Source organism: Nyctereutes procyonoides, unplaced genomic scaffold (assembly GCF_905146905.1).
Source record: "Nyctereutes procyonoides isolate TBG_1078 unplaced genomic scaffold, NYPRO_anot_genome, whole genome shotgun sequence".
Lineage (NCBI taxonomy): Eukaryota > Metazoa > Chordata > Mammalia > Carnivora > Canidae > Nyctereutes > Nyctereutes procyonoides.
The window spans coordinates 2,139,459-2,164,585 of record NW_026575121.1 but is presented as its reverse complement, the minus strand read 5'-3'; the positions used below and the strand labels follow the sequence as shown (position 1 = coordinate 2,164,585).

Genomic DNA, 25,127 nt, shown 5'->3' with positions numbered 1-25,127 from the left:
TTATGGCTTCCCACCAATACCAAAATCTTAGGACATAAGTTGCCCAGCAAGTAGGACTTTCTGGGAAGCTGCCTACTCTGGTTCTCAACTATTTCTCCTAATGTTCAAACATATATAGAAAACAAAAATTTGGGACACCCGTGTGGCCCAGCGGTTGAGCTTCTGCCTTTGGTTTAGGTTGTGATCCGGCGGTCCCGGGATCGAGTCCCCCATCGGGCTCCCTGTAGGGAGCCTGCTTCTCCCTCTGCCTGTGTCTCCACCTCTCTCTCTCTCATGAGAAAATAGAATCTTTAAAAAACAAAAACAAAAACAAAAAACAAAAACTTCCTGAAACAGTATAAATAGAAACATTTCAAAATTCATGTAATGAGATCTAGAACTCTCTTGGTACAGCGTTTCACTCACATTTTCTCCCTTGATGGCAATGTTCATTTGGGTTTGTACTGGAGGGATGGAGAAGTGCTCCTGTGCGAAGCCCTTCAGTCACGACCTACGGGAGCCTGACAAAGCACTCACAACTCGAGGGCCCCACGAGCAGCTTACTGTAAAACAATCTTCCTCACTACTGAGTCATTTTTGTTGCTTTATGTGCGTATATTTGCTTGGAAACTATCTTGTCAAAGGGGGTATAGAGGAACTGCAAAAACTTTCAGAAAAGAGAAAAAACGCGAGGAGCACGTAATCTCCATCTTCCTAGTACTTCAACCACAGGATGAAGGAAGAGTCATCCGGTCTCCCTAAGCAGAACTTCTGAAAGTCACTCAATTTTTTTGGCAATTAATTTCCAATCTGCCTTAAGAGTAGCTTCCTATCAACTAATGGATACGGTAAGTGGGTTTTATTTTTATATCCTAAACACTTTATTATTTACTTACTACATTTTAGAAGGAACTACAATGTGAAAGTACATTAGTCAATCATAGAACTCCTGTAAGAGTCTAAAAAGAGAGAGAGCCTAGAAAGACAGAGGTGGTTTTCTTTTTTTGTCTTCTGTTTTCTAATTTTCCTACACTGAATGTATAGTATTTGTGGGGTTGGGGGTTTGGGTTTTTGCATTTTTTAAAAAGCACAGCTTTGTGCTGAGGTATTTTGAATACATTTAATCATTCATTTAACTCCGCATACACTCCTGAGCGCCGACCAAATGCCCATACTCTCACAGACTCTAGGGAATCACATGTATTTTCAGTCTCAAGGAAGGGACAGTATTTAATGTGTCTATACTTAATATGAGAAAAATGAAAACAGGTAAATAAAAAAAACAACAACAACAAACGATGAGCTGGCAGGGGCAGACGTGGCACAACGTTTTTTTCTGTGAACTTTCTGGGGTAGATTTTAGCTTAAAGTGAGAAAGAAATTTGCAGCACCTAGTGCGGAGATGTTTGCCTCTGGCCAGATGGTTCTAACTGGTTTTAGTCAGCAATATCCTAATCCCAGGAATGTGGATCTCATTAGCAGGGAAGAGTGGTAGGGAGAGACCCAGAGAAGATGCTGAAGTCAATGAACAAACAGAACAGACATTGGCCAGTTAAAAATTGTATCACTGGGTAGAATGGAACCTAAAGAAAGAGCACTTGTAATAAAGAAGTTCATGGCGTCACAGAAGAGGCAGAAAATCTATACTTCCGTTTCCTATTAGAAATGATCTACTTTGATCATCACTCCATCTGTTGCCAGGCCACAGTGAAAGTCAGCTGTATGACCTTATCAATTATTTATAATCATAATATAATCTCAAATAAAAATAGGATGCATCGTGAAAAATATAAGACACAATGATCCATTCTGATCCCTAAGTGTGATAAAGATGAAGTCTGTCTTCCCCGACACCGAGGCCACAGTTACAGACCTCTGTAGGTGTTTGGTAAATCCCCAGATGCCAGGCACTGTGCCTGGTCAAATGATGACAAAATCCCTCTAAGAATGGGCTGTGTCATTAAAGGTGTCTGCCTTAGTCGGACCTCTTGAACTCCAAGGCTACTGCTCTCTACATTTTGTTCTCTATAAATTTTTTTTTAAGATTTTATTTATTCATTCATGAGAGACAGAGAGAGAGAGAGAGGCAGAGACACAGAGACACAGGCAGAGGGAGAAGCTGACTCCATGCAGGGAGCCCGACGTGGGACTCGATCCCGGGACTCCAGGATCATATCCTGGGCTGAAGGTGGCGCTAAACCGCTGAGCCACCGGGGCTGCCCTGTTCTCTATAAATTAATAAAACCAACCATACCAGCCTTTAGTTCACCAGCTCTCCTTAATACTTCCTCAGGTGGTACCATATTCATTCAGTTCAACAGACATTTATCACCCAGTGCCTACCGTGTGCCAGGCACTACCGGGTTCAGAGATGAAAAAGAACCTGTTCCTGCTCTCAAGTGGCTTACAATCTGATGACATTCTGGTCCTTAACTTCAAGAAAATGCACTAGATGCAAAATTTTAGATTCCCCAAAGGCCATTTATTCATGGACTCTCTAGAGATCCATGAATCCTAGATTAAGAATTCGATCCAGGGACGCGTGGGTGCTTCAGTGGTTGAGTGTCTGCCTTCAGCTCAGGCTGTGACCCCCGGGTCCCGGGATCAAGACCCGCATCAGGCTCCCCACAGGGAGCCTGCTTCTCCCTCTACCTGTGTCTCTGCCTCTCTCTGTGTCTATTACGAATAAATTGATTTTTAAAAAAGAATCCAATCCGTACAAAACCAATCATTCACAACCAAACACACAAACAGAAAGGAGTCCAGAGCAAGTTCACACATGAATAACAGTTATAATTAGAAAAAGACAGTTTCGGAGCATACACAGATAGGAATCATACAGCATCCTTGGTTTACAACACGGCAGACTTAGGGAGACGGCAAAGTGAGTCTTGAAAGAAATATGTGTGCTGACCTTGAGAAGCACCTCAAGCTAAAATATGGCAACAGCCCAAATGGGTAGGACACTTTCTATTCCAACCTGCAGGACAGCTGCTTGGACCTCAGTTTCTTTTCTTAGTTAAAAATGAAAGTAGGAAAACAACCATTTTTGGAACTATGAACACAGAATAAACTAAGCAAGGCCAGATTTCATTTTTTAGGGCTCAGTCAGTTCATGGATTCCCTAAAGAGAAGTGAAATTACTCCAGTTCCTTGTCTCATGCAAGAAGGCGGGGGGGGGGGGCAGGGGGGCGGCCACGGGGAGTTTCTGTTTGTTATTTTATGTTACCTCTGCATCGTATCTGACTGCAGCAGAGAACAGTGAAAACGCATTCTCCACAGTAATTCCGCGCTTGATAATGTGCTGACAAAGCTTTCTCAGTCGGTTTTCACAGTAAGACGTGGCCAAGTCCAAAAGACCTAAAAGCGAAAAGTATGGAAGGTTTAATCAAGTTTACGCTAATTTCCCACAATTTATGAACATACATATTTCATTTTGCCAAAAAGTTATGTAGATAAATCAGAAGTTCCTTAGTGAGTAATACTCTAAAGTTTATTAAATAAATCCTTTTCACGCCTTACCTCCCCCACCCCAGAACTGACCTCCCCTACACTCACTTCATACCACTTCTTCTACAACACAGAGGGGAATAAACAGGACCCCCCGCCCCGATTTTGTTTCCAAGATGAGATGCTAAACGCATTAGCAATGTATACTTCAGTATCAACAGATTAACAGAGTCCACGACCGTAACTTGTGGCCGCAATTACTAACCATAATAATTACATAACACTATTTTTAAAGACATTTACTTCAAATACTGTCTGAAAGCCACGTAAAAACCAATAAACGACACATTTTCACACTTCAGTGCTATTAGACCATGAGAGGGATTCTGACCGCGCGGCTCGGCCCATCCCGGCGGCTGAGGTACCTATAGCATCCTCGGGCGGCAGGTCCACTGTGTCTGTGTAGAGGTACTGGAGAAAGGCACGGTACACTGGGTAAGAAAACTGGTCTATTTCTATCACCTCCTTCATATCCTCGTTCCAGTAAGACTGGAACATGGATCGAAAGTGCTCACACCTAAACAGAACACGGAAAGTTACCTCGTGCCGTATTACAGGCGTCCCTACCTACTGCTACACGGGGCCCACACGCTCCGGGATCAGGAACCCTTTGCTAGCACAGGCTTTCGCATTCACTTCTTGCATATATTCACTTGCATTTTTTTGACGAGTATCTCCCATTAAATATTAAGAATTACAGACAGAGCCTAGAAGTACCACGCGGTACACCGAATACAATTTGACAGTCCTCATTCAGATCAACCATTCTGCTCACTTGTTTTTCTTAAAAAGTGTTGTAGGGAAATGCATTTTAACAATGAAATTAACAGAAATTCAGGAATGAGAGTTCAAACCTTTGACTATATCAACATCATTTGGGGACCCCTGGGTGGCTCAGGGAGTGATCCTGGGGCCCCAGGATCGAGTCCCACATCAGGTTCCTGCATGGAGCCTGCTTCTCCCTCTGCCTGTGTCTCTGCCTCTCTGTGTGAGTCTCTCTCATGAATAAATAAAGGGAATCTTTAAAAAAAAAAAATCATTCAAATAACTTATTTGGTTTTTAATTTTCATGTAATCAGCATATTCTTAAAATGGCTTTAAATGTTAACTGGATTACATTTAGGCTGATTATTATCCCATTACCTTACATGCTAATTTTCCTTCTTTTCTGATACATCTTCAAAACAGCCATCAGGCCTATATTGTTCCTCTGCTTTGACCTGCTCCCTTTCCGATCCTCTCAAGCCTGTTACCAACTTATGTACAAAATATATTCACTAGGAGGGTCACAAATTTCAAAAAAACCTAAGCGGGTCTTTTTATGTAGTATTTGCATGTAAAAAAGCCACCTGCGGGAGGAACTGATTACTAAGGACTGAGATTTCTTAAGTGGGCAATATACTTCAGTTTTAAAAAGCCATCTTTCCAGGTCCTTTTAAAATGAGATGTGGTGTAAATAAACACAGTATTTTCAAAATCCATTCACAACTAAAAGAATGGTCCCAACTCCATAAGATATTGCTTCATCTGAATAGTAAAAAGAAATAGTTGTCTAGGCAAGGAATGAGCAATTAAAGGAAGAGACGGGCTGACCACAGGTTCACAGAAAAAAGGAACATTTCCAGTTCATCTTTTAATACATTGGTTCAGATATTTACTTTCTTAGTAATGACTGACATATATCAGTAATGACTGATACATGGCTTTTGTGTTCCCTTATGTCATGTTACTTTGTAAATAGGTTTTTATTTTTTTATTTTTTAAAGATTTTATTTATTCATTCATGAGAGACACAGAGAGAAAGACAGAGACGCAGGCAGAGAGAGACAAGTAGGCTCCATGCAGGGAGCCTGACGGGGGACTTGATCCTGGATCCCAGGATCACGTCCTGGGCCAAAGGCAGACGCTCAACCACTGAGCCACGCAGGTGCCCCATGTAAATAGGTTTTTAACTAAATCTCAAAAGGGTCTTGTAAATGGGCAGTCCAACTCTCAATGGCCTCACTTCATACGCCTCTTTCTCAGTAACGGCAGCCTCAGGGAGCAGGGGTCCAAACGACTATTAATAAACACAATCCCGTCATCTATCTAAAGAACATTCCTTTAATTAGGAATTAGACGGCCCTCGTGGTCAGAGACCCATTCTGGACCATGAGTTTTCTGGTTGGGGAAAAATGAATCTTTAAGTGTAAAACAGGACATACTCTTCATTAACAATGTTTTATATTTTTTTAAGCATGTAAATACGTTTGTCAATGGAAATAAATAGTCACAAGATCCTCATTTAAAACACAATATAGACAGGGCTCCTGGGTGGCTCAGTTAAGTGTCAGACTCCTGATTTCGGCTCAGGTCATGGTCTCAGGGTGGTGAGATCGAGCCCCCGGCATCGCCCAGCACAGAGACTGTTTGGGATTCTCTCTCCCTTTCTCCCACCCTCGGCTCGCAGCGCGCGTGCTCTCTCTCTCTCTTTCTCTCTCTCTCATTATCTAAAAAAAAAAAAAACAAAAAAAAAGAAGAAGGAAAAAGAAAAAAACCCCAACACAATATAGACAAATATTTACACTACCACATGCCTTTTCAAAAAGGCACACGAGTGCACATTCACACACATGGGCAAAACTCTTCGATAACGCACGGATCCTATTCACAAAGATATTAAGTTGTACCAATTCTCTCTACTGCCAAGGCTATTATTCCCTTTCAGTCTCCATTTTGTGGAATAACAAAAAAAAAAATGGAGAATGCAAAAAAAGAAAGAGTTATTGATATCTCTAAGCTCATGCAAAAATACCTGATTTTCAAAACAGCTTTATGCACATGGATATATTTCCCATCAATTCGAAACTTCAGATCAGCAGTTTCTGGACTATCAAATTCTTTCTTCAGTGATTCAGCAACTGTTAAAAAGTCTTCATGTTCTGAAGGCAAAAACACATTATTAATACAGAAAGCTCAGGAAACTTGCTAGAGTTATGAAAGATTTCAAAAGGATAACCATCAGCATGACGAATAATTCCATCAGATTTTTTTCAAGAATTCATGTCTTATTTGACAAATCAATTTCACTGCATCAAAATAAGTATCTTGAGTCTACAAACCACCTAAAATAAGTACTTGGAAAGGCCGATTACCAGTCTTACATACTAAGTTAGACATTTTAAAATGTCTATTTTTTAAAAGTAGAAAAAGTTATAGTAGATTATATAACTACTTACTTAAAACTTCAGTGGTTCTCTTCGAGGACCAAGAATTTATCCATTTTCCTTGACCAAAACACCAAGAATACCTTTACTCTGCTTTGGGATTGCTTCAAGGGGATGATAAACTCAACCGAAGGAATGGCAAGAAAATAAATGTACCAGTGAAGTAGCAACACTACACAGTCCTGTTCTTATACAGAGAAAACCTACATCCTAGGTATGTGGAAGGATACCACCTTAATCCTAAAAATAAAGGCACAAACACTAATGCCTACGTGCTATCTAAAACCAGAGCAAATTTACCCAGTAACAACGTATACACAAAGGGAACAGTTTTACAAAAACATGATCACACAGCCTGATAAGAACCGCTGGTACGACTATACGTAAGTAGAACTGCGTCCTTAGGAAGAAAGGTGAAGGCACTTGAACAAATTACATAACACCTTCCTGCGCCGTATATGCACGAGCAAAGGAAAACAAGTAGAAGGCTAACAGGGAAACAAAAAAGATCACTGAGATCACTAGCGATGAACACAGGTGCTGTGAATAGAGGCGACAGGTGTGGACCGCCCGCAAGACGAGAATGGGGCTGTGTCTCAGCAGCCTGCTGCTCTTGGAGGAGCGACATCTGCTAAAACTGAGGCTGAAACTTAGCAAATAAGCTTATCTGTGAGCTTTATTTTTTTAAATATTTTATTTATTTGATATATATATATAGAGAGAGAAAGAGACAGAGACAGAACAGAGAGCATGACTGGAGACAAGAGGGAGAAGCAGAGCAGAGCCCAAGGCGGGGCTCCATCCCTGGACCCGGGGACCATGACCCGACCTGAAGGCAGCCGCTTAATCAGCTGAGCCCCCCAGGCGCCTCCCTCTCCAGGAGCTTTATCATCAGAATCTCAATGTTACCCAGGGCAATTTACACGTTCAATGCAATCCCTATCAAAATACCATGGACTTTCTTCAGAGACTTAGAACAAATTATTTTAAGATTTGTGTGGAATCAGAAAAGACCCCGAACAGCCAGGGGAATTTTAAAAAAGAAAACCATAGCTGGGGGCATCACAATGCCAGATTTCAGGTTGTACTACAAAGCTGTGTTCATCAAGACAGTGTGGTACTGGCACAAAAACAGACACATAGACCAATGGAACAGAACAGAGAACCCAGAATTGGACCCTCAACTTTATGCTCAACTAATATACGATAAAGGAGGAAAGATGATCCACTGGAAGAAAGACAGTCTCTTCAATAAATGGTGCTGGGAAAATTGGACATCCACATGCAGAAGAATGAAACTGGACCACTCTCTTGCACCATACACAAAGATAAACTCAAAATAGATGAAAGATCTAAATGTGAGACAAGATTCCATCAAAATCCCAGAGGAGAACTCAGGCAACACCCTTTTTGAACTTGGCCACAGTAACCGGAGAAGGACAAACAGTGTATGTTCTCATTCATTTGGGGAATATGAATAATAGTGAAAGGGAATATAAGGGAAGGGAGAAGAAATGTGTGAGAAATATCAGAAAGGGAGACAGAACATAAAGACTTCTAACTCTGGGAAATGAACTAGGGGTGGTGGAGGGGGAGGAGGGCGGGGGGTGGGGGTGACTGGGTGACGGGCACTGAGAGGGGCACTTGACAGGATGAGCACTGGGTGTTATTCTGTATGTTGGTAAATTGAACACCAATAAAAATTAATTTATTAAAAAAAAAAAAAAAAAGAATCTCACAAGGAAATGGCATTTGCCCATGCCCTCCCCTGAGCTCCCAGAATGAGAGCTCTCCTAACTGGGGAAAGTGGACAATCTCTCAAAAATCAGGTTTTCCCTGACCCTGTAACCTGGATCCCTGGCAAATAAAAGAAAGGAAATGACTAAGATGGCAAGGAGCCCAGAGATCTAAATTTCTACCCCACCCATACACAAAATAGATTCCTATCAGTGCCCCCACTTCTGCATCAGTCCTAAGGGTTGAAATAACCCTTTTCCCCCTTTTGGTTCCGGGAAAGAACTACAATAACTCCTTTCAGAGAAGTCTTCCTATGAGGTATTTCCTCACCATCTGACTTTTTTTCTAACACTCAGTTGAGATGGTAAACTGAGAGGAAAAAAACTCTTCTGACTTTTAGTGGGTAGATGGGAAAGAAATCACCTGGGAGATACTAAATGATCTTATCTTTTCCAAACAGTATTTAAAAATGTTACACCTTTTCTTCTGAAAAGGATGTCTTAAAAAAAAAGGATGTCTTTTCAGGATTAGGATTTTTGAGAGGTAAGTACCTAGAGAAGCCTTTCATAAACAGGTTAAGAAGCACACCGGAATATGAAGATGTACGCAGTGTGTGGCTGGACCTGCCATACGTGCGTGTGATTATGCTCAAATGGTCCCATTCTGTTAACTATTCTTTTTTCAAATCACAACATTCACTGCAAAAAAAAAGATATTGTAAAAAATATATATATTGTAGGCACAACGGAGGGGCTCAGTTAAGTGTCTGACTTGATTTTGGCTCAGAGCCCCGTGTCGGCTCCATGCTGGGTGTGGAGCCTGCTTGATTCTCTATCTCCCTCTGCCCTTCCTCACCCTCCACACACTCTCCTTAAAAAAAAAGAAAAAAAAAAGTATATATTGTATTACAGAGAACCTGGAAATGTTCTATTTATTTCACTTTAAATTAAGCAGCAGTTTAACTCTTCGTAAACACAGTTGCCCCCATGACCGTAAAGACTGGTCACCTGATGATGACTGCCACTGCCAGCTGTAGGACACGCCTGAGCATGACATGTATTACAAGGCTGGCCTTCACTATCAATTGCTAAAGCAATCCAAACCCTACTGTTGACAAGAGCTACTCATTTTCAAGCACAGGCCATCATGACCCACTTATTCCCTCTGCATATAAAGAACAACATAGAAGAAAAGCATCAGCAAAAATGGCAGAAATGTACAAGAAATTAAAGAGTTTAAACTCCCCTTGTTGATGGCTACTCAGCTTTATGACACCTCACCATTTTCCATCAATGAACTCTTGAAAATGACAAAATTCAGAAAAGGGACAGATCTATATAACCAAAGATCATCCTAAATTATACTACCCTAATACCTTGGTTTTTATGCCCTTCTGACATAAAAGTACTTGAGATTGGTTGAAAGAAAAGGAGAGAAGAAAGTGGAATTAACATGCCGTCCTAAAAATCACAAGTTTTCATTTTTTACCGTTCGTTTTTGGTGCATATTGAATTACATAATAAATTTAGTATAACAAGAACACTTAAAAACAGGTTACTCAAAAAAAAAAAAAGGCTACTCAAACAAATATTTGGACACAAATACTATAACAGCAGTATTCATAGCAGTCAAAGGTGGAAACCATCCATCAAATGTTATCCATAGATGCATGGATAAATAAAATGTGGTCTATACATAAAACACACTTTCATTCAGCCATAAAAAATTAAGTACTGATATATACAACACGGATAGGCCTCAAAAACATTAAGTAAAAGCAGCTAGACCCAAAAGGTCACACATTGTATGGTTCCATTTATAGAAAATACCCAGATCACGTAAATCCCTAGAAACTAAAACCAAATATGTGATGGCCAAGGATGGGGAAAGGGAGAATGAGGAGCAACGGCACAACAGGTACAGGGCGATGAAAATGTTTTAGAACTGGATATAAATGGTGTTTGCACAACACTGTGAACATACTAGATGCCTCTGAATTGTACACTTTCAATGGTTAACTTTATGGATGTAAATCTCACCTCAATTAAAATGAAAGCACTAAAGGGGAGAAAATAAGAAGTCCTATAACATTTTATAACATACGAATACATTGTATTATGCAAATCTAATTTGAGGAAAGGAATTAAAGCTTTTGGAGAATAAAACATTCTAGAACCTGAAGGAGCCCACAACCAGCAAACACAGAAGCACTGGCCAGTCGCTAGTACCGCTCTTTTCCTGGGTGGAAGCAGCCCTGGGCTTTCTTACCTACAGACAGGAGGCGCCACGAGACGGCAGGCGTGGCGAAGCAGGCGAACACGTCGTCGGTGCAGGAGAAGTGGGTGAGGTGAGGCAGGACCACCGACTGGCCCCGGCACTGGCCCCACATGTACACGTGCCCGCCCTGGGTCTTGGCCGCCGACGTGTGCGCCGAGTGGCAGGCCGCGATCTCTACCACCCTGGAAAATTTTAAGGAAAATGTATGTCATTTATTTATCAGAGACGCCTACAGCACACAGCAGAAGATAGAAGATAGAGGTCATGCTTACAGCACTGCACACAACAGCCCCTGACAGGGACATCAGCTGTCAAATCAGGCATGAGGACAAAACCAGAAGATCCCAGCAAGAGTACCGTGGTCTCCCCTGGCTTGCTGCTCCACTCCTCGTCCTAACCTCATTCCCAAGGTTACCAACTAACACAAACCGTTGAGGAAAACTTGGAAGAAGGGACTAGAAACCAAAGTAGGTGAGGAAAGTGGACGAGGCAAAATGTCCCGATAGTTCCCGGGGCTTAGCCAGTGGCAAGAAAAAAAAAAAAAAAAAAAAAAAAAAAGTACCTTCAATATATTATTTATTTAATATGACTTTTTCTCTCACCCCTTAAATAAGCACTGTCCTTGGGATAATGGACTCTGAACTCCTAATCCAAACGGACACCACGCCAGACACATTTCTCAATATGCTTCTTAGGCACGGTTCCACAATCAGAAGTCAAGCCTCTAAAACTTAGTGGCCAAAAACTCACGATTTGGCTGAACAAAGCATTTATTCCGGCAACACACATTAAATCAAATCAATATTTAAATTGATATTGTCCTTTTAAGAGATTTTATTTCTTCAAAAGCTATTTTAGTTGGCTCAAAGGGAAAGTCTGTACTACAGTCTGAATTTCTACATGGTGATAGACCCTACTTTGCTTCCCTACTAGACGGGTCACAAGAAGTAAGAATTATACCAGGATGCATTAATGCCCACCAATCACAGATGGTTATTTTTGAAAGCTGCACAAGAATCATACCAAGTTCATGTTCCTTCTGGCTGCGACTCAAACTCTTGTTCAAAATAACAATGTTAATAAAAAGAAGAGTTACAAAAAAAAAAAAAAAAGAAGAAGAAGAGTTACAAAGCCAAACCCCATAGCTTCAGCACACACAGTCCCAAGTCCAAAACCACACATATAATCCCGAGACACGGTACAGCCCAGTTACCTTTCTTTCTCCACCATGATGTGTGCCGGGCTTAGCAGGTTATTTTTATTGCCAGTTCCCAGCTGCCCATACGTGTTAGCTCCCCAGGCATAGAGCAAGCCCTCATCTGTTAGTGCTAGAGTGTGTGCATAGCCGCAGACAATCTGCAAGTAAATTTAAATGGTCACCGTAAATAGGAAAACAGGAAGGGCGGGGAAACATCTACCTAAAGGTCACAGCCAGCTTCTGCAGAATGCCAATTCATCATCACGTATGGACTGACATTCTCTGGAACATTAAAGAAGCATTAGAAAAGCCTAAGACTGAGACCACTAGATTTTTCCAATTGCTTTTTTTTAACTCGTCAAGACTGATGTCTCACCCCCGTGGTGTCCTTCCTCATCATGAGAATTTAGGGAAGACAGAATTTTAAATGTGGAAGATGAAAGCACACAGTATTGTCTGAAATAGATTCACTGGAGAGTAAATCTCCAACCTTCTCCAAGTCCGAGCAGGGAGCTAGACAGGGGGAGGCACGGCAGAGCCCAGCACACGTACCTGGTTCACACACACGCTGTGCAAAGCTGCCACTCTCACAGGGGTCAGCTGATTGCCATTGTTTCCCAAGCCTAGCTGACCATTGCCATTGTAACCCCAGCCATAGACCTTAGAGAGAAAGGGAGAGAACAGGCTTTTAATTTTAAAACTGGTAGTAAAAATAATAATAATAAAACTGGTAGTAAGAGGGACGATGATATAACATGCAGTCCATCTAGACAAATCAAGTACTTTTCCATTTCCAACACCCAAATCTACTCTATGTGATCCTAGAAGGGATCTCCAAACAGAAGGGAACTGGGGGGCAGGCAGGGGGGGCGCAGATAATGGAATTTGGCATGAGCTCCTACACCCATAACTTACTGTTTGGATAGCCTTGGGGCAAGTCATTTATTCTCATTTTATAAATGAGGAAGCTGATGCTCATTAACAATTATTAAGCACCTTTTATAGGCCAGGGCAGGATAAAAGGTACTAGGGACCCATTTTTGGTTGCAGTTTAACAGGAGAGATGGACACAGGCCAACTCTTTGTAGCCAGGTGGCGAGCGCTAGCCTGGAGATGCCATCAAGGCACTATGAGAGCAGAGAAGGGACAGGAGTTAGCTACAGGAGGTAAGTCGAGGACAGATTTTCAGAAAGCAGGTCTGAACAGGGCTGAAGGATAACTGGAACTGAAGGTGCCCCAGGGAGAAGACACAGAATGTGCTGGAGGCAGACTCCAAAAACAAGCAGGTGGGGCTGGCAGGACACCTCCAGCAGAGCAGCAGGGCAAAGCACTACGAGGGGAAGGGAAGGCCAAGGGGATCAAGGGCCAAAACACGTAAGAGGGCCAGGAGAAGGCATCGAAGGGTCTTCCGCTGAAACATTCCAAAACCAAGATTAATATTGGAACATCTTGGAAAGATCATGCCGGCTGCACATAAGGTGCCTGGACCACGTGAGGCCAGAGACAGGACGGCCCTTCAGAAGATAAACGTGTCTGTCCTTAGCACACGGGTGAGCTCTGCCGAGGCGGTGACAGTGGGACGGGAGAGAACAGACGGGAAAGAGGGTCCAAAGAAGACACAACAGAACGTGGTGACCCCTTAGAAATCTGGCAAAGGGAGGCAACAGCTGGAGGAAGCAGAGCTGGACGGAGGTCAGCCAGCAGCGGCGAGGGCTAGAAGAGCAAGCGTGGGACGCAGGACCAAGCACCGACCAGGAACAGAGTAAAGGTCTGGTCAAACGAGAAACCTGAAATGTGGGGCTGCACCTCGGCGATGCGGGCAAACAGATGGGGCTTTTCAGGGCCAAGGGACAGAAGGGGAAGGGGGACCGAGGACCTAAGGTACTAGCAAGAGGCGGTTAAAAGCACTTTCCACATCATAAGAGCAACAGGTTTTAAATTTCCGCAGAGAAATCTGGCCACAGCCATCAAAGGTCTTAATGGCATAGCCCTGACCCAGAAATCTCATTCCTGTGAACTTTTTCAATAGAATACTTACGTAAGTGTGCAAAGATACACAGGAGCTCAGAAAGTCAGTGCTACAAGCTTTATAAAAGCAAAAATTTAGGAACAATTGAGATTTCCATTAGCAGAGCTCTGGGTGGGGGTGATCCACACACAGAAAACTAAGCAGCCATGATAATGGAAAGCAGCTCCAAACGGTCTGATAATAGGGGTAATCATCTGTGTTGTCAGCAGAAGCTTGCAGAATGGCAGAGAAAACAAATACCCATGACAATCCCATTTTTTTATACCAGACACCTGTATTCACCCATATAGAGCTGCTTATAGAGAAGAGGATATTCATTAACCTATTACTAAGACTGGAAAAAAGGTACTTTTTACTTTCCATGTTTCATTTCCTTTGTGACAATAACCACATAATTATAATTTTGAAATTAAATTCATTTTTAAAAAATAAAGGAATAGTGAAAGAATACTGGGTTGGAGGATGTCCAATGACTATCCCAAGAAATTCTGAAATCATCCAAGATGACATCAAGATTGATTCAAAATTTTTTTTTTTTATGATAGTCACAGAGAGAGGGGGGGGGGGGCAGAGACACAGGCAGAGGGAGAAGCAGGCTCCATGCACCGGGAGCCCGACGTGGGATTCGATCCCGGGTCTCCAGGATCGCGCCCTGGGCCAAAGGCAGGCGCCAAACCGCTGCGCCACCCAGGGATCCCAAGATTGATTCAAAAAATAAGTTAACACATCTGGTGAACATGGCATGAGAGAGACCTGTCAAATCACTATGTTGTACGCCTGAAACTAATGTAAAAGTGTGCATCGACTCTACTTCAATAAAAAAAGAAAACAAAAACAAGCTCATATAGAGAGAACAGATTGGTGGGGGCTGGGAGGCGGGGGCAAAATGGGTGAAGGGTGTCAAAAGGTACAAACTTTAGTTATAAAATAAGTCATGGGGCTATAACGTACAGCATGATGACTCTAGGTTATAACACTGTATCGCACACCCAAAAGTTACCGAGAGAATGATCTTAAAAGTTCTCATCACAAGATAAAAACCGTGTGGGGACAGATATTAACTAGACTTAGGTGGTAATCATCTTCACCTATATGCAAATATTGAATCGTTATGTTGTACACCTGAAACCAATATAATTTATGCCAATTATACCTCGATAAAAATAATTTTAAAAAAGAAGTTAACATAGGGGAGTATTCAGAAAACTCTCAAGCACGCTAGCACCGCAATGCATAATCCCTACATCTATATCCACAGACCTGTCTTGGTGGGGTGCTGGGCGGCTCAGTCAGTTAAGCATCTGCCCTCATATCAGGTCATGATCTCGGGGTCCTAGGATCGAGCCCCAGGTCCTCTTGGCTCCCTGTGCAGAGGGAAGTCCGCCTCTCCCTCTCCCCCTGGCTAATGCTCTCCTGCATGCGCTTGCTCTCTCGTGCGTTCTCTCTCAAATGAATAAAATCTTTAAAAAAAAAATCACTTCAAAGACATTTATCTTTGTATAATTTTGCTTCACTAAGACATTCACAGATTCACAGGTCCGTGCAAGTAAAAGTTACAACCAGAATAATTGTATAGAAATAACCATCAGCTCAAAGGGAACCATGGTAAAGAACCACCAAAAGCTGACTTTTTTAAAAGTAACCAACAACAATTAGGACAAAAAAAATTCTGCTTTTGCAAGTTGCTTCCTCCTGTGAGCAAACATTCCAGATGCAGGCCCCCTGGAGTCAGTCACTGCTTACAAACATCAGCTAACTTTAAATAGCGCACACTTGATTGTTTTCATTGGATGAAAAAGGTAGTATCAAACTCTTCATTACATTAAATCACAAACACCTATGGACATTAGACTATTTGGATCTCACGAAAAAATAAAATTTAGACATATTAGTAACCTTACTTGCAGATAAATCTTGGAATTTAAAAATTCATACGGAGGCGCAAACACCCTCTAGATACTCTTCAATAACTAACCAGCCAACTATCAAGGAAACTATCAAAACAAAGCACTTTCCCTTCCATGATCTCATACATGCTCCTCATGGAGAAAATGATGTTTCACTGAGAGAGGAGGTGAGGGCAGGGGTGGGGGCAGAGCACAGAGACAGCTCACCTCACCATTGTCCAGAACAGCCATGGATGAGGTCTGACCACAAGCAATGCCAACCACCCTCTTAATATGTAAACAGTTTGTGACTTTTCGAGGAGTTGGTTGATTCGTTGTAGATCCTGATCCCACCTGGCCACAGTTGTTATAGCCCCAAGCAAATACCTACACAAAACAAGGGGGAAAAAATTACTAGTAACAGGGTGAAAATTCTAGCTCTAACACATATTAATAACCATAAAATAAAAATAAATCCACTTAATGAATATTTACAATGTGCTACATGGCTCTAAATGCTTTCCGGGCATTAACTTCTTTAATTCTCACAGTAATCCTATAAGGTGACCCTGGGTAGGTACTCTTTTCACCAGCATTTTATATATGGAAATGGAAACAGAGAGGTTGGGTGACCTTACCTGAGGTTCCACACCAGTAAGTAGTAAATGTGGAATGTGAACCCAAGAAGTCAGCTGTGCTCTTAACCACTGTGCTGTCCTGCCTCTGTAATTCTGACAGAGGTGATTTTTCAATCTGGCATCAATAGGAAATAAGGCATACACTACCTAAGTAGCAGTGATATTTAACATCTGCTTAACTCCTTGGGCACAGACATACTTTTCTTTGCCTTCATGGAAAGCATTCAGAACCCTACAGTGCCCTTCCCTGCCACGCTAACCACCAATACTGAACATTACGTAAGCTTTCCCGGTGACTGCCAGCCATCATGATTGTTATTACCAATCACAGTTACACGGTAAGGCTCCCAAGTACCAGAGGGATGTCTGTCCCTACAGAAACGACACCAGGTTGTTAGGTACTGTTTTCTCGGGGTTCTCATTTGCTGCCTTCCCTCCAAGCAGCCCCCTCCTCAAACGCATCCTGCATACGCCTGGCCTGTGACTTGCCACAATGTGAAAACCAGATTTCTAACAAGACACATGTAGACCTCTAAACTAGTTAAGATCTAGTAAGAAAGATGAAAAACAAAACAAAAAATCACTTCAAGTTAATTACCAACTAAGCCTATCAGACAAGAGTGTGACCAGAGAGAAGAATTAGAAGGGGTGGGGGGGGGGGGTGACAGCCCGGGAAGGAAGCTCCTCCCAAACTAGGAGAATTTCTAAGGGCCCCGCCCCTCTCCCGTGCCCCACGAGGTTGTCCTCACATATCCTGAGGTCTGGCTTCCACAATTCTTTCCTCTGTCAGCACTTCCTAGCTAAGCTCACGTGTCTGACGCTGCCTGAGACAACGACAGTAAAACCTATGGCTCGTGCCTTCACAGAACATGCACTATAGGTTCACTTCATGGGTACAAAAGAACCCGCAAAACTTCCTGAAACTGGATTCCCAGGAGTATCTAGGATAATAATGCAAATCTTTAGCACAATTATCCAAAGTAGCATATGCTGGGACGCCTGGGGGGCTCAGCAGTTGAGCGTCCGCCTTCGGCCCAGGACGTGACCCCGAGGTCCTGGGATCGAGTCCCACATCAGGCTCCCTGCATGGAGCCTGCTTCTCCCCTTGCCTGTGTCTCTGCCTCTCTCTGTGTTTCTCATGAGCAAATAAATAAAAATCTTAAAAAAAAAAAAAAAAGCATGTGCTTACAGTTAAAATAAACCAGGAATCCACGCTGCACAGAGGAGGGAATTCTAACTTTAACAATCATCCTTCAGGCACTTCTCAAGTATCCCAAGCTCCCTTGCAATGTAGCTGCCTTTTATTTAAAAACAGGGACCGGGTTCCACCAACCAAAGGCAGACTAGCCAACTGTGGATTCAAGGTGTAAGATCTGGGTGCTACGCCTAGTTCCAGCACATCTCACCCATGAAACCTTGCTCTCCCTCAGCTGCTCTGGTTTCCTCACCCATAACCTGCCCTACATAATAAAATCACTGTTAACACCACTGAGGGATTTTAAACAGGAGAACAATACGATCTGTGTTTTAGAAATCACAGGAGTAGGGGAGTGGGGGGGCCTGGGTGGTGTTGGCAGTTGGGCGCCCCACTCTTGGTTTTAGCTTAGGTTGTGATCTCGGGGTCGTGAGATTGAGCCCTGCACTGGGCTCCTTGCTCAGCACGGAGTCTGCTTGAGATTCTCTCTCCTGCTCCCTCTGCCCCTCCTGCTCATGCTCTTTCTAAAATAAATAAGTAAATCTTAAAAAAAAAAAAGTCACAGGGGGCAGGGAGGTAAAACTTAACAGGTAGACAAATTAAAAAGCTATAGAATAAAAGAGATCATGGCAATAACCCAGGCAGATAACCCAAGGTCTGACCTAAGGTTACAGAGATGAAGAGAAATAAAATGAGACAAAAGATTAGAAGGTAGAGTCAGAGGAGCCACCTTTAAGATAAGCAGGAACTTGGGGGTGAGTAAGTGGCACAGCACCTACTGGAATGTTGGCAAAGTTATTTTCTATGACATCATTACATTTACCAAAAAGCAAAACAGACCTTAACGGATGGGGTAGTTTAAAAGAATTAAAGTACAGAACTTGGTCAACGCATCTGATTTATAGTCTTAGCAATAAGAGCAGGAGACTCAACTCCTTAAGGCTGAAGTCTACTAGCATCAAAAGAGCAGTCGTGATCACATAGGTTACCTTAGAAAAAGAGTTATGTTCCCAGTGATTTTAGTTGTGTGCACAGGGCTACTAAGTTTCCACTATACCAAATATAAATATGGTCGTTATTTTATTTTTAAAAGGCACTTTCACAGTAGTCAAAAGTGCTAACAACCCAAATACCCTTCAACAGATAAATGGATAAATACGGCATATACGCACAATGGAATATTATTCGGCCTTAGAAAGGGGGGAAATTCTGACACCTGCTCCAACATGGATGAACCCTGACAACATTATGCTCAGTGAAACAAGGCAGTCAGTCCTACAGGATAAGCACTGCACGATTCCACTCATAGGAGGTACCTAGAGTAGTCAAACTCAAGGAGACAGAATGGTGGTCACCAGGGGCTGGGAGGAGGATGGAGAGTTATTGTTTAGTAAATATAGATTCAGCTTTGCAAGATAAGAAGACTTCTGGCAGATGGATGGTGATGATGGTTGGGTAACAATGTAAATATACTTTAATGTCACTCAACTGACATTCAATAAATCACATGGGTATAAAAATATGTAAGTTTATGTTAAACATATAAAATTTGCCATCCTAACCATTTTAAGCGGTTAAAGAGACCACGGCAATGGTCCAGGCATGTGATAAAATGGTTGCAGGAAGTGGTTTTCACACATCCTGAGGTCTGGCTTCAACAATTCTTAAAAATGACTAGGATGGCAATTTTGTATTATGTGTATCTTACCACAGTTTGAAAATAAAGAATAAAAGCAGGGCACTTACCTCTCCATCAGCTGCCAGAGCCATTGAATGATGTGAGCCACAAGCTACTTCAACCACTTGCTTGATCAAGAGATTGGTACAGACTTGGATGGGAGCAATGCCTTGGTTGGTGGTCCCATTCCCAAGCTGGCTATATCCATTGTGGCCCCAGGCATAAACGACTCCATCTATATAAGACGGCCACACACAAAGAATCATTTCTTTCCTGGACTTCGCACAACTTACTCTCCAACCTTATCTTCTAGGTTAATGACAAGTCTTTTCTTGAATGATTTTACATCTGTCTACCTTGTTCTCTCATCTGTACCTCACCTCTTTTCCTTACCCTTCATCAATGGTTACTTTGTAGGGAAGAGGAGGCAACGTAAAAGAAATTAAGATTGGAGAATCTTTTGGTAATCAAAAATTTAAATGTGACAAATAAAACTATACAAGAATTAGAAGGGAAAAAACTAGTGCATGCCTCCGTAACCTGAGAATAGGGAAGACTTTCCTATGACTCAACATCCAGAAGCAATAAAAGGAGTGATAAATCTATTCACACTTAAGACTTTACACGGAAAAAAAAAAAAAAAAAAAAAAAAAAAAAAAAAAAACCACGGGCAAAGAAAAAATTAAATATTAGAAAAAATACTAATAATTTCTATTACTAAGAGATAATACCTCTAATGTAAAAAGAGCTTCTACAAATACACAAGACAAAGACCAAGAACCTCTCAGAAATATGAAGTGATGGTTCACAGGGAAAGAAATGTAAATGACTCTTAACCATATGAAGAGATGCTCACCCTCTTAAGAAGAAAAATGCAAATTCAGAAGATGGGACTCCTACTCAGCAAGGCTACCACCTAGCCACTACCGGTGCCAGAAGCCCCCCATGTCAGAAACAAAGACCAGTGCAGAGTCCCTGATACAGCATCACCCTTTTAAAGAGACCAACTAGGTATCTGGTAGTAAGTGGACTCTAACGGACCCTTTCCATCCTGGAAGGAGCTGCCACGCATACTAACAGAAATCAACATATAATCGGGGTACATGTCTCCTGCCCACAAGGACTCAGCACAACTCTATGGGGACTTACAGAGTATTTAATCCACAGAGTATCTGATCCCACAAAACATCTCATCAGACCAAGGCACCCACTTTTAGCAAAAGAGGTACAGTAGTGTTCACATGGCCACGGGGCTCCTGGTCCTACCTCATGTACTGCAGCATGCACAAGGTGCCAGCTGGACACAGCGATGACAAGCTGGCTGAAGGCACAGCTGAGACATCAGCCTGGAGATGAGACCATGTGAAGATGGGATGCTAAGCCCCAAGGTACAGATTCGAAATCAGTGACCACTGTATGGTGCTGTTTCCCTAACAGGTACAATACATGGGTCCAGGAACCAAAGTGAATTATGTGAGTGACCCTACTGAGTAACCATCACCCCCAGGGACCAACTTGGGGAATCTGTGCATCCTGTCCTTGAAATGACAGGTTCTGTAGGTTCAGAAGTCCTGGTTCCCTAAGCAGACACACTTCCACAAAGGGATATGGAAAGAATTCCACTGAACTTGAAGTGACGGCTGCCACAGGCACTCTGTGTTCCTCTAGGCAAAGGACCAACGGGGAAAAAAAAAGAAGGCCCCCCCACCCCCAGCAGGGGCAACTGACCCAGTCAGCAGGAAGGACAGCTACTATGTAATGGGAACAAGAGAGAAATGTGCTTGGCAAGGACGTGAAATTTGGTACTTTCGGTGCACACTTGCCCAACGCTGGTGGTAAACTGAAACATACAGTAGCCACAGCCAGAGTATAGCACGGTTAGGGGCTCGTATACCTCACGGATGAGCATCTGGGTCACACAGTCAGGTCAGCCCCCTGGGCCAGACGCTAGCCAAACGTAAAGGGACTCTAGAAGGAGAGCTAGAGGATGGAGGCAATGAGTATCAGTTGTGGCCATGAGACTGGCTGCAGCAGAGAGGCTGTAATTCATCCCACCAACAGTCTTCTTGTTTTTCCTAGGAAAAGAGGCCCTCTAGAATCTGGAGGAGCTGTTCCCAAAACTCATCAGAAGACATGGATCTGAGCAGTACATGGGACAGAATGGATGAAAGCTGTGCTGTGTCACTCAGATGCCCCTCAGGATTAAGGACCTCATTCCTGGGCAGCCCGGGTGGCTCAGCGGTTGAGCATCTGCCTTCAGCTCAGGGCGAGATCCTGGAGTCCCAGGATCAGGTCCCACATCGGGCTCCCTACATGGAGCCTGCTTCTCCCTCTGCCTATGTCTCTGCCTCTCTCTCTCTCTCCATGTCTCTCATGAATAAATAAAATCTTTTTTTTTTTTTTTTTTTAAAAAGGACCTTATTCTCCAGATGCTAGACTGCTACCAGCTGCCTGTTCTCAGCCATTGGTCCTCTCCAGATTTGCCCTTAGCAATCACCTTCTTGCTTATACATTATTTTACTATTTTAAAATAGTATATATACTTATCTCTTCCCTTTATACGTGATTAAGCATAGGAAAAATGAGTTTCATGAGATGGTCTCCATTCCCCAGGAAGCTTTCAAAGCAGCCCCATCCAACGGGGCACCAGCATCTATTTTCCCAGCCCTGCTCTTGCCACACAGTCTCTGACAGATTAAAGGGCAAGTTTCAGGATCACGTGAGGGTCTGGCAAAATCACCAAAGGATGGAACAGTGCAACCATACGCGGCTAGAAGGGAATGTGGGGAGTGGGGGTGAGAAGGGCACGGGACAGGGAGAGCACAGAGGGGGAAAGAAGCATCCCATGAAGTTCTGACCTTCAAGGACACTTGGCCTCCAGAGACCGGATGCTGAGTCGGAGAAGTGGTCAGAAACAGGTAACTTTATAAGTACCCTAATTTAATGTTGATTCAGAAGACAAAAAAGAATTCTACAAGCCCTAAGTCTACATGGAAAATGATAAAACTAAATGAATATTGATCTTCAGAGTAGTCACCAGATGGGACTAATTTTTTTTTTTTTTAAAGAAAGGCGAACTGCCACATGTAATGCTTTATTTGGATGTGTCTAAGGTCTTGGAAGCTTGACTACCCTATGTTCTCCTACAAATGGACTTTGAGAGCTTGTCTGGAGGTTCTAGCAGGGGAGCGCACCTACTCGTACACCCCTGACGATTCGGGGAGGGTGGGGAAGGTCATCCTCTCTGAGCACGCAGCATCGGGAGGGATGCACATGGAGCGGTGAGGGAGGAAGGGGACACCCACCACTCAGTGAGAGTAGCTTTATCAACCCTAGCGATCAACAGGGTGACAGATGTGGCAACCAGATCACTCTCACATCCTAGATTCCAATTTAATAATGTAGCACTGATCAAAACATTCCTAAAATGCACACAGGTTAGTGAAGCATGAAGAATTGAACACATTTTTAATCTATATTCTTTCCCCAAAAACCTACTGAAATATAGTGAAGGGAACAACTTTCTTCAAAAAAGGCACAAACACTCAAGGACAAAAAGGACAATAAAGAAGAAAATAACAATAGCAGGGATGTGAACAAAATTTTGGAAGATGGAAGGCAGACGGATGTGGTAAGTTAACACGGCCAACCAGAGAAGGGAACATCCACGTCTGCAAAAGGAGAAGCCAATTACAACCTGGAATCTCAGGGAGGCCCAGGGATCGGGAGGGCCCGGCCACCACAGGAGATGTAAAGGCTGGTGAATCTAAAAACAGGAGCAGTTAAACCCCAAATCCTCATCCTCTTCCTGTGGGGTCAGGCAACTACCCCTTCCCAATGCTGGAATAAGACAAAAGACCTACAGCATTTAATTGCTGTGAATTTCTTACTGCGAAACAATTTCTCACTTTGTCCAAACTTCCTTCCCTCCTTTCTCCTACATAACACAACAAAGAAAATGAGTTAGGAAAATAATCTAGAGAGGCCCTGAAGGCCTCCATTATCCATGGAGTACGGCAATATTCTAGAAATGAAGAAATTTTCAGACTGAAGAGTCAACAGAATGATGAATACATAAAAATTATCCATACCAGAGTACATACTCATGATTTTTTCAGAAAATGGGGAACAAAGAAAAGATCCTTAAAGCTTCCAAAGAGGAAAAAAACAGTCATATGCAAAAATAACAGAAATCGCAATGGCATGAGAATCTCAATAGTAACCCTGAAACTTGAGAGGTGCGATGACTTTAAAGTTCTGAGGAAATAGGATTTTCAATCAGGAATTTGATTAAGTCCAGCCAAACCACTGAACAACTGTATGTGTAAAATGAAGACATTTTAAGAGAATGTCTCAAAGATTTCTCTCACACTCCTTTCCTTGGGAAGCTACTAGAGAATGTGTTTTCACCTAAATAAGGGTATAATCCAAGGAGGAAGACACAGGGCACAAGAAATAGGGGATCCAGGGGCACCAGGGTGGCTCAGTTTGTTAAGCATCTGCCTTCAGCTATGGTCATGATCCCGGGGTCCTGGGATGGAGCCTTGCATCTTCCGGCTCCCTGCTCAGTGGGGAGTCTGCCCCTTTCCTCCTCATGCTCTCTCTCTCAAATAAATCTCTAAAAAAATAAAAAATAAAAATAGAGGATCCAGAAAGGACAAAGGTGAGGGGGTAAATGAAGTTCTGGGCTGAGAGCTAGGTGGCAGGCCGACAGTGACCAGTATCAGTTAGAACGTGGGGACATAGGGCTCCAGAGACAACTAGGTGATCTCAGATGTGCTGAGACACAATACTGCTCTATGGACAAGTGTGGGCATAACGACAGAACTATAGAAAAATAAGTGAATGAACCCCAGGAAAACAAACAGCTGTACAGAAAGGTGATGGCTCAGCTATAAATCACACAGAGTCCTAATGATGTAAATACTAAATATCGATTTAACCGAACAGGTGATACTGCTATAGTGAAAGGATCGGGGGAGGAAAAGAAGGGGAAAAGAAAGCTAACTTCTATCTGCCATGATAAAAAGTGGAAAGATAAGATCTAAAATTGAAAATTCAGAAAAAGTAGTGTTAAGCATGTTAATTTAAAAATATGAGATTAAACATGAGAAGAAACATCTGAAGGAGTTAGAAGTGGTTCCCTTCTGAAGGGCAGTTTCTAAGACTGAGGAGGGGTGAGGCAGAGGTTCTTCTGTTTTTTACTAAAAGCCATATACTACTGATGGCTTAAAGTGTTTTAAATGCTTTCATTTGTTTTAAAACTATTTGTTATATATATAAAATATGCACAAAATACTTGTGCCATGTGTAGATCTGATACATAACACATGTTTAAAGTATATTGTATAAAATGTATAATAATCAAAATTGAATTAAAGAAAAATATCCCCACAAGAAAATCAGTTATTATATTTTTTTGTTTTATGTTTATTTGTGTTTAGATCTTAATTTTAACACTCAAGATAGTTAAGACTACATGATCTGGACTCTGGAAATAACTCCAAGAGTTATAATTTTCTAAGATCACCACGTTGAAGAAAACTAAGAATTTAAATATGTATGTTTTAGGGGTACCTAGATGGCTCAGTCCATTAAATGTCCGACTACTGATTCCGGCTCAGGTCATGACCTCAGGGTTGTGAGATCAAGCCCCACACTGGGCTCTGCATTCAGCAGAGAATCTGCTTGAGATTTTCTCTCTCCCACTCCCTCTGCCCCTCCTCAACTTGCACATGAGAGTACACACGCATTCTCTCTCTCTCAAATAATCTTTATTTTTAAAATAAATAAA

At 42.4% G+C, this 25,127-nt stretch overlaps 1 protein-coding gene across 6 annotated transcripts in view; it reads right to left on the bottom strand.

Moving 5' to 3' along the window:
- Positions 1 to 25,127, bottom strand: part of RCBTB1 (RCC1 and BTB domain containing protein 1) — a 50,328-nt gene that overhangs the window by 5,520 nt on the left and 19,681 nt on the right. For 4 of the 6 annotated variants that reach the window (XM_055335750.1, XM_055335753.1, XM_055335752.1 and 1 more), the window contains exons 5-12: positions 19,402 to 19,568; positions 16,051 to 16,209; positions 12,460 to 12,567; positions 11,923 to 12,065; positions 10,701 to 10,891; positions 6,284 to 6,410; positions 3,855 to 4,006; positions 3,209 to 3,339 (exon numbers count right to left, since the gene is read on the bottom strand). In XM_055335750.1, coding sequence (XP_055191725.1) covers positions 3,209 to 3,339; positions 3,855 to 4,006; positions 6,284 to 6,410; positions 10,701 to 10,891; positions 11,923 to 12,065; positions 12,460 to 12,567; positions 16,051 to 16,209; positions 19,402 to 19,568 — 1,178 coding nt within the window. Of the gene's footprint in view, positions 1 to 3,199; positions 3,340 to 3,854; positions 4,007 to 6,283; positions 6,411 to 10,700; positions 10,892 to 11,922; positions 12,066 to 12,459; positions 12,568 to 16,050; positions 16,210 to 19,401; positions 19,569 to 25,127 lie in introns of those variants that run through there. The other 2 variants (XM_055335754.1, XR_008665756.1) reach the window with 2 other exon arrangements.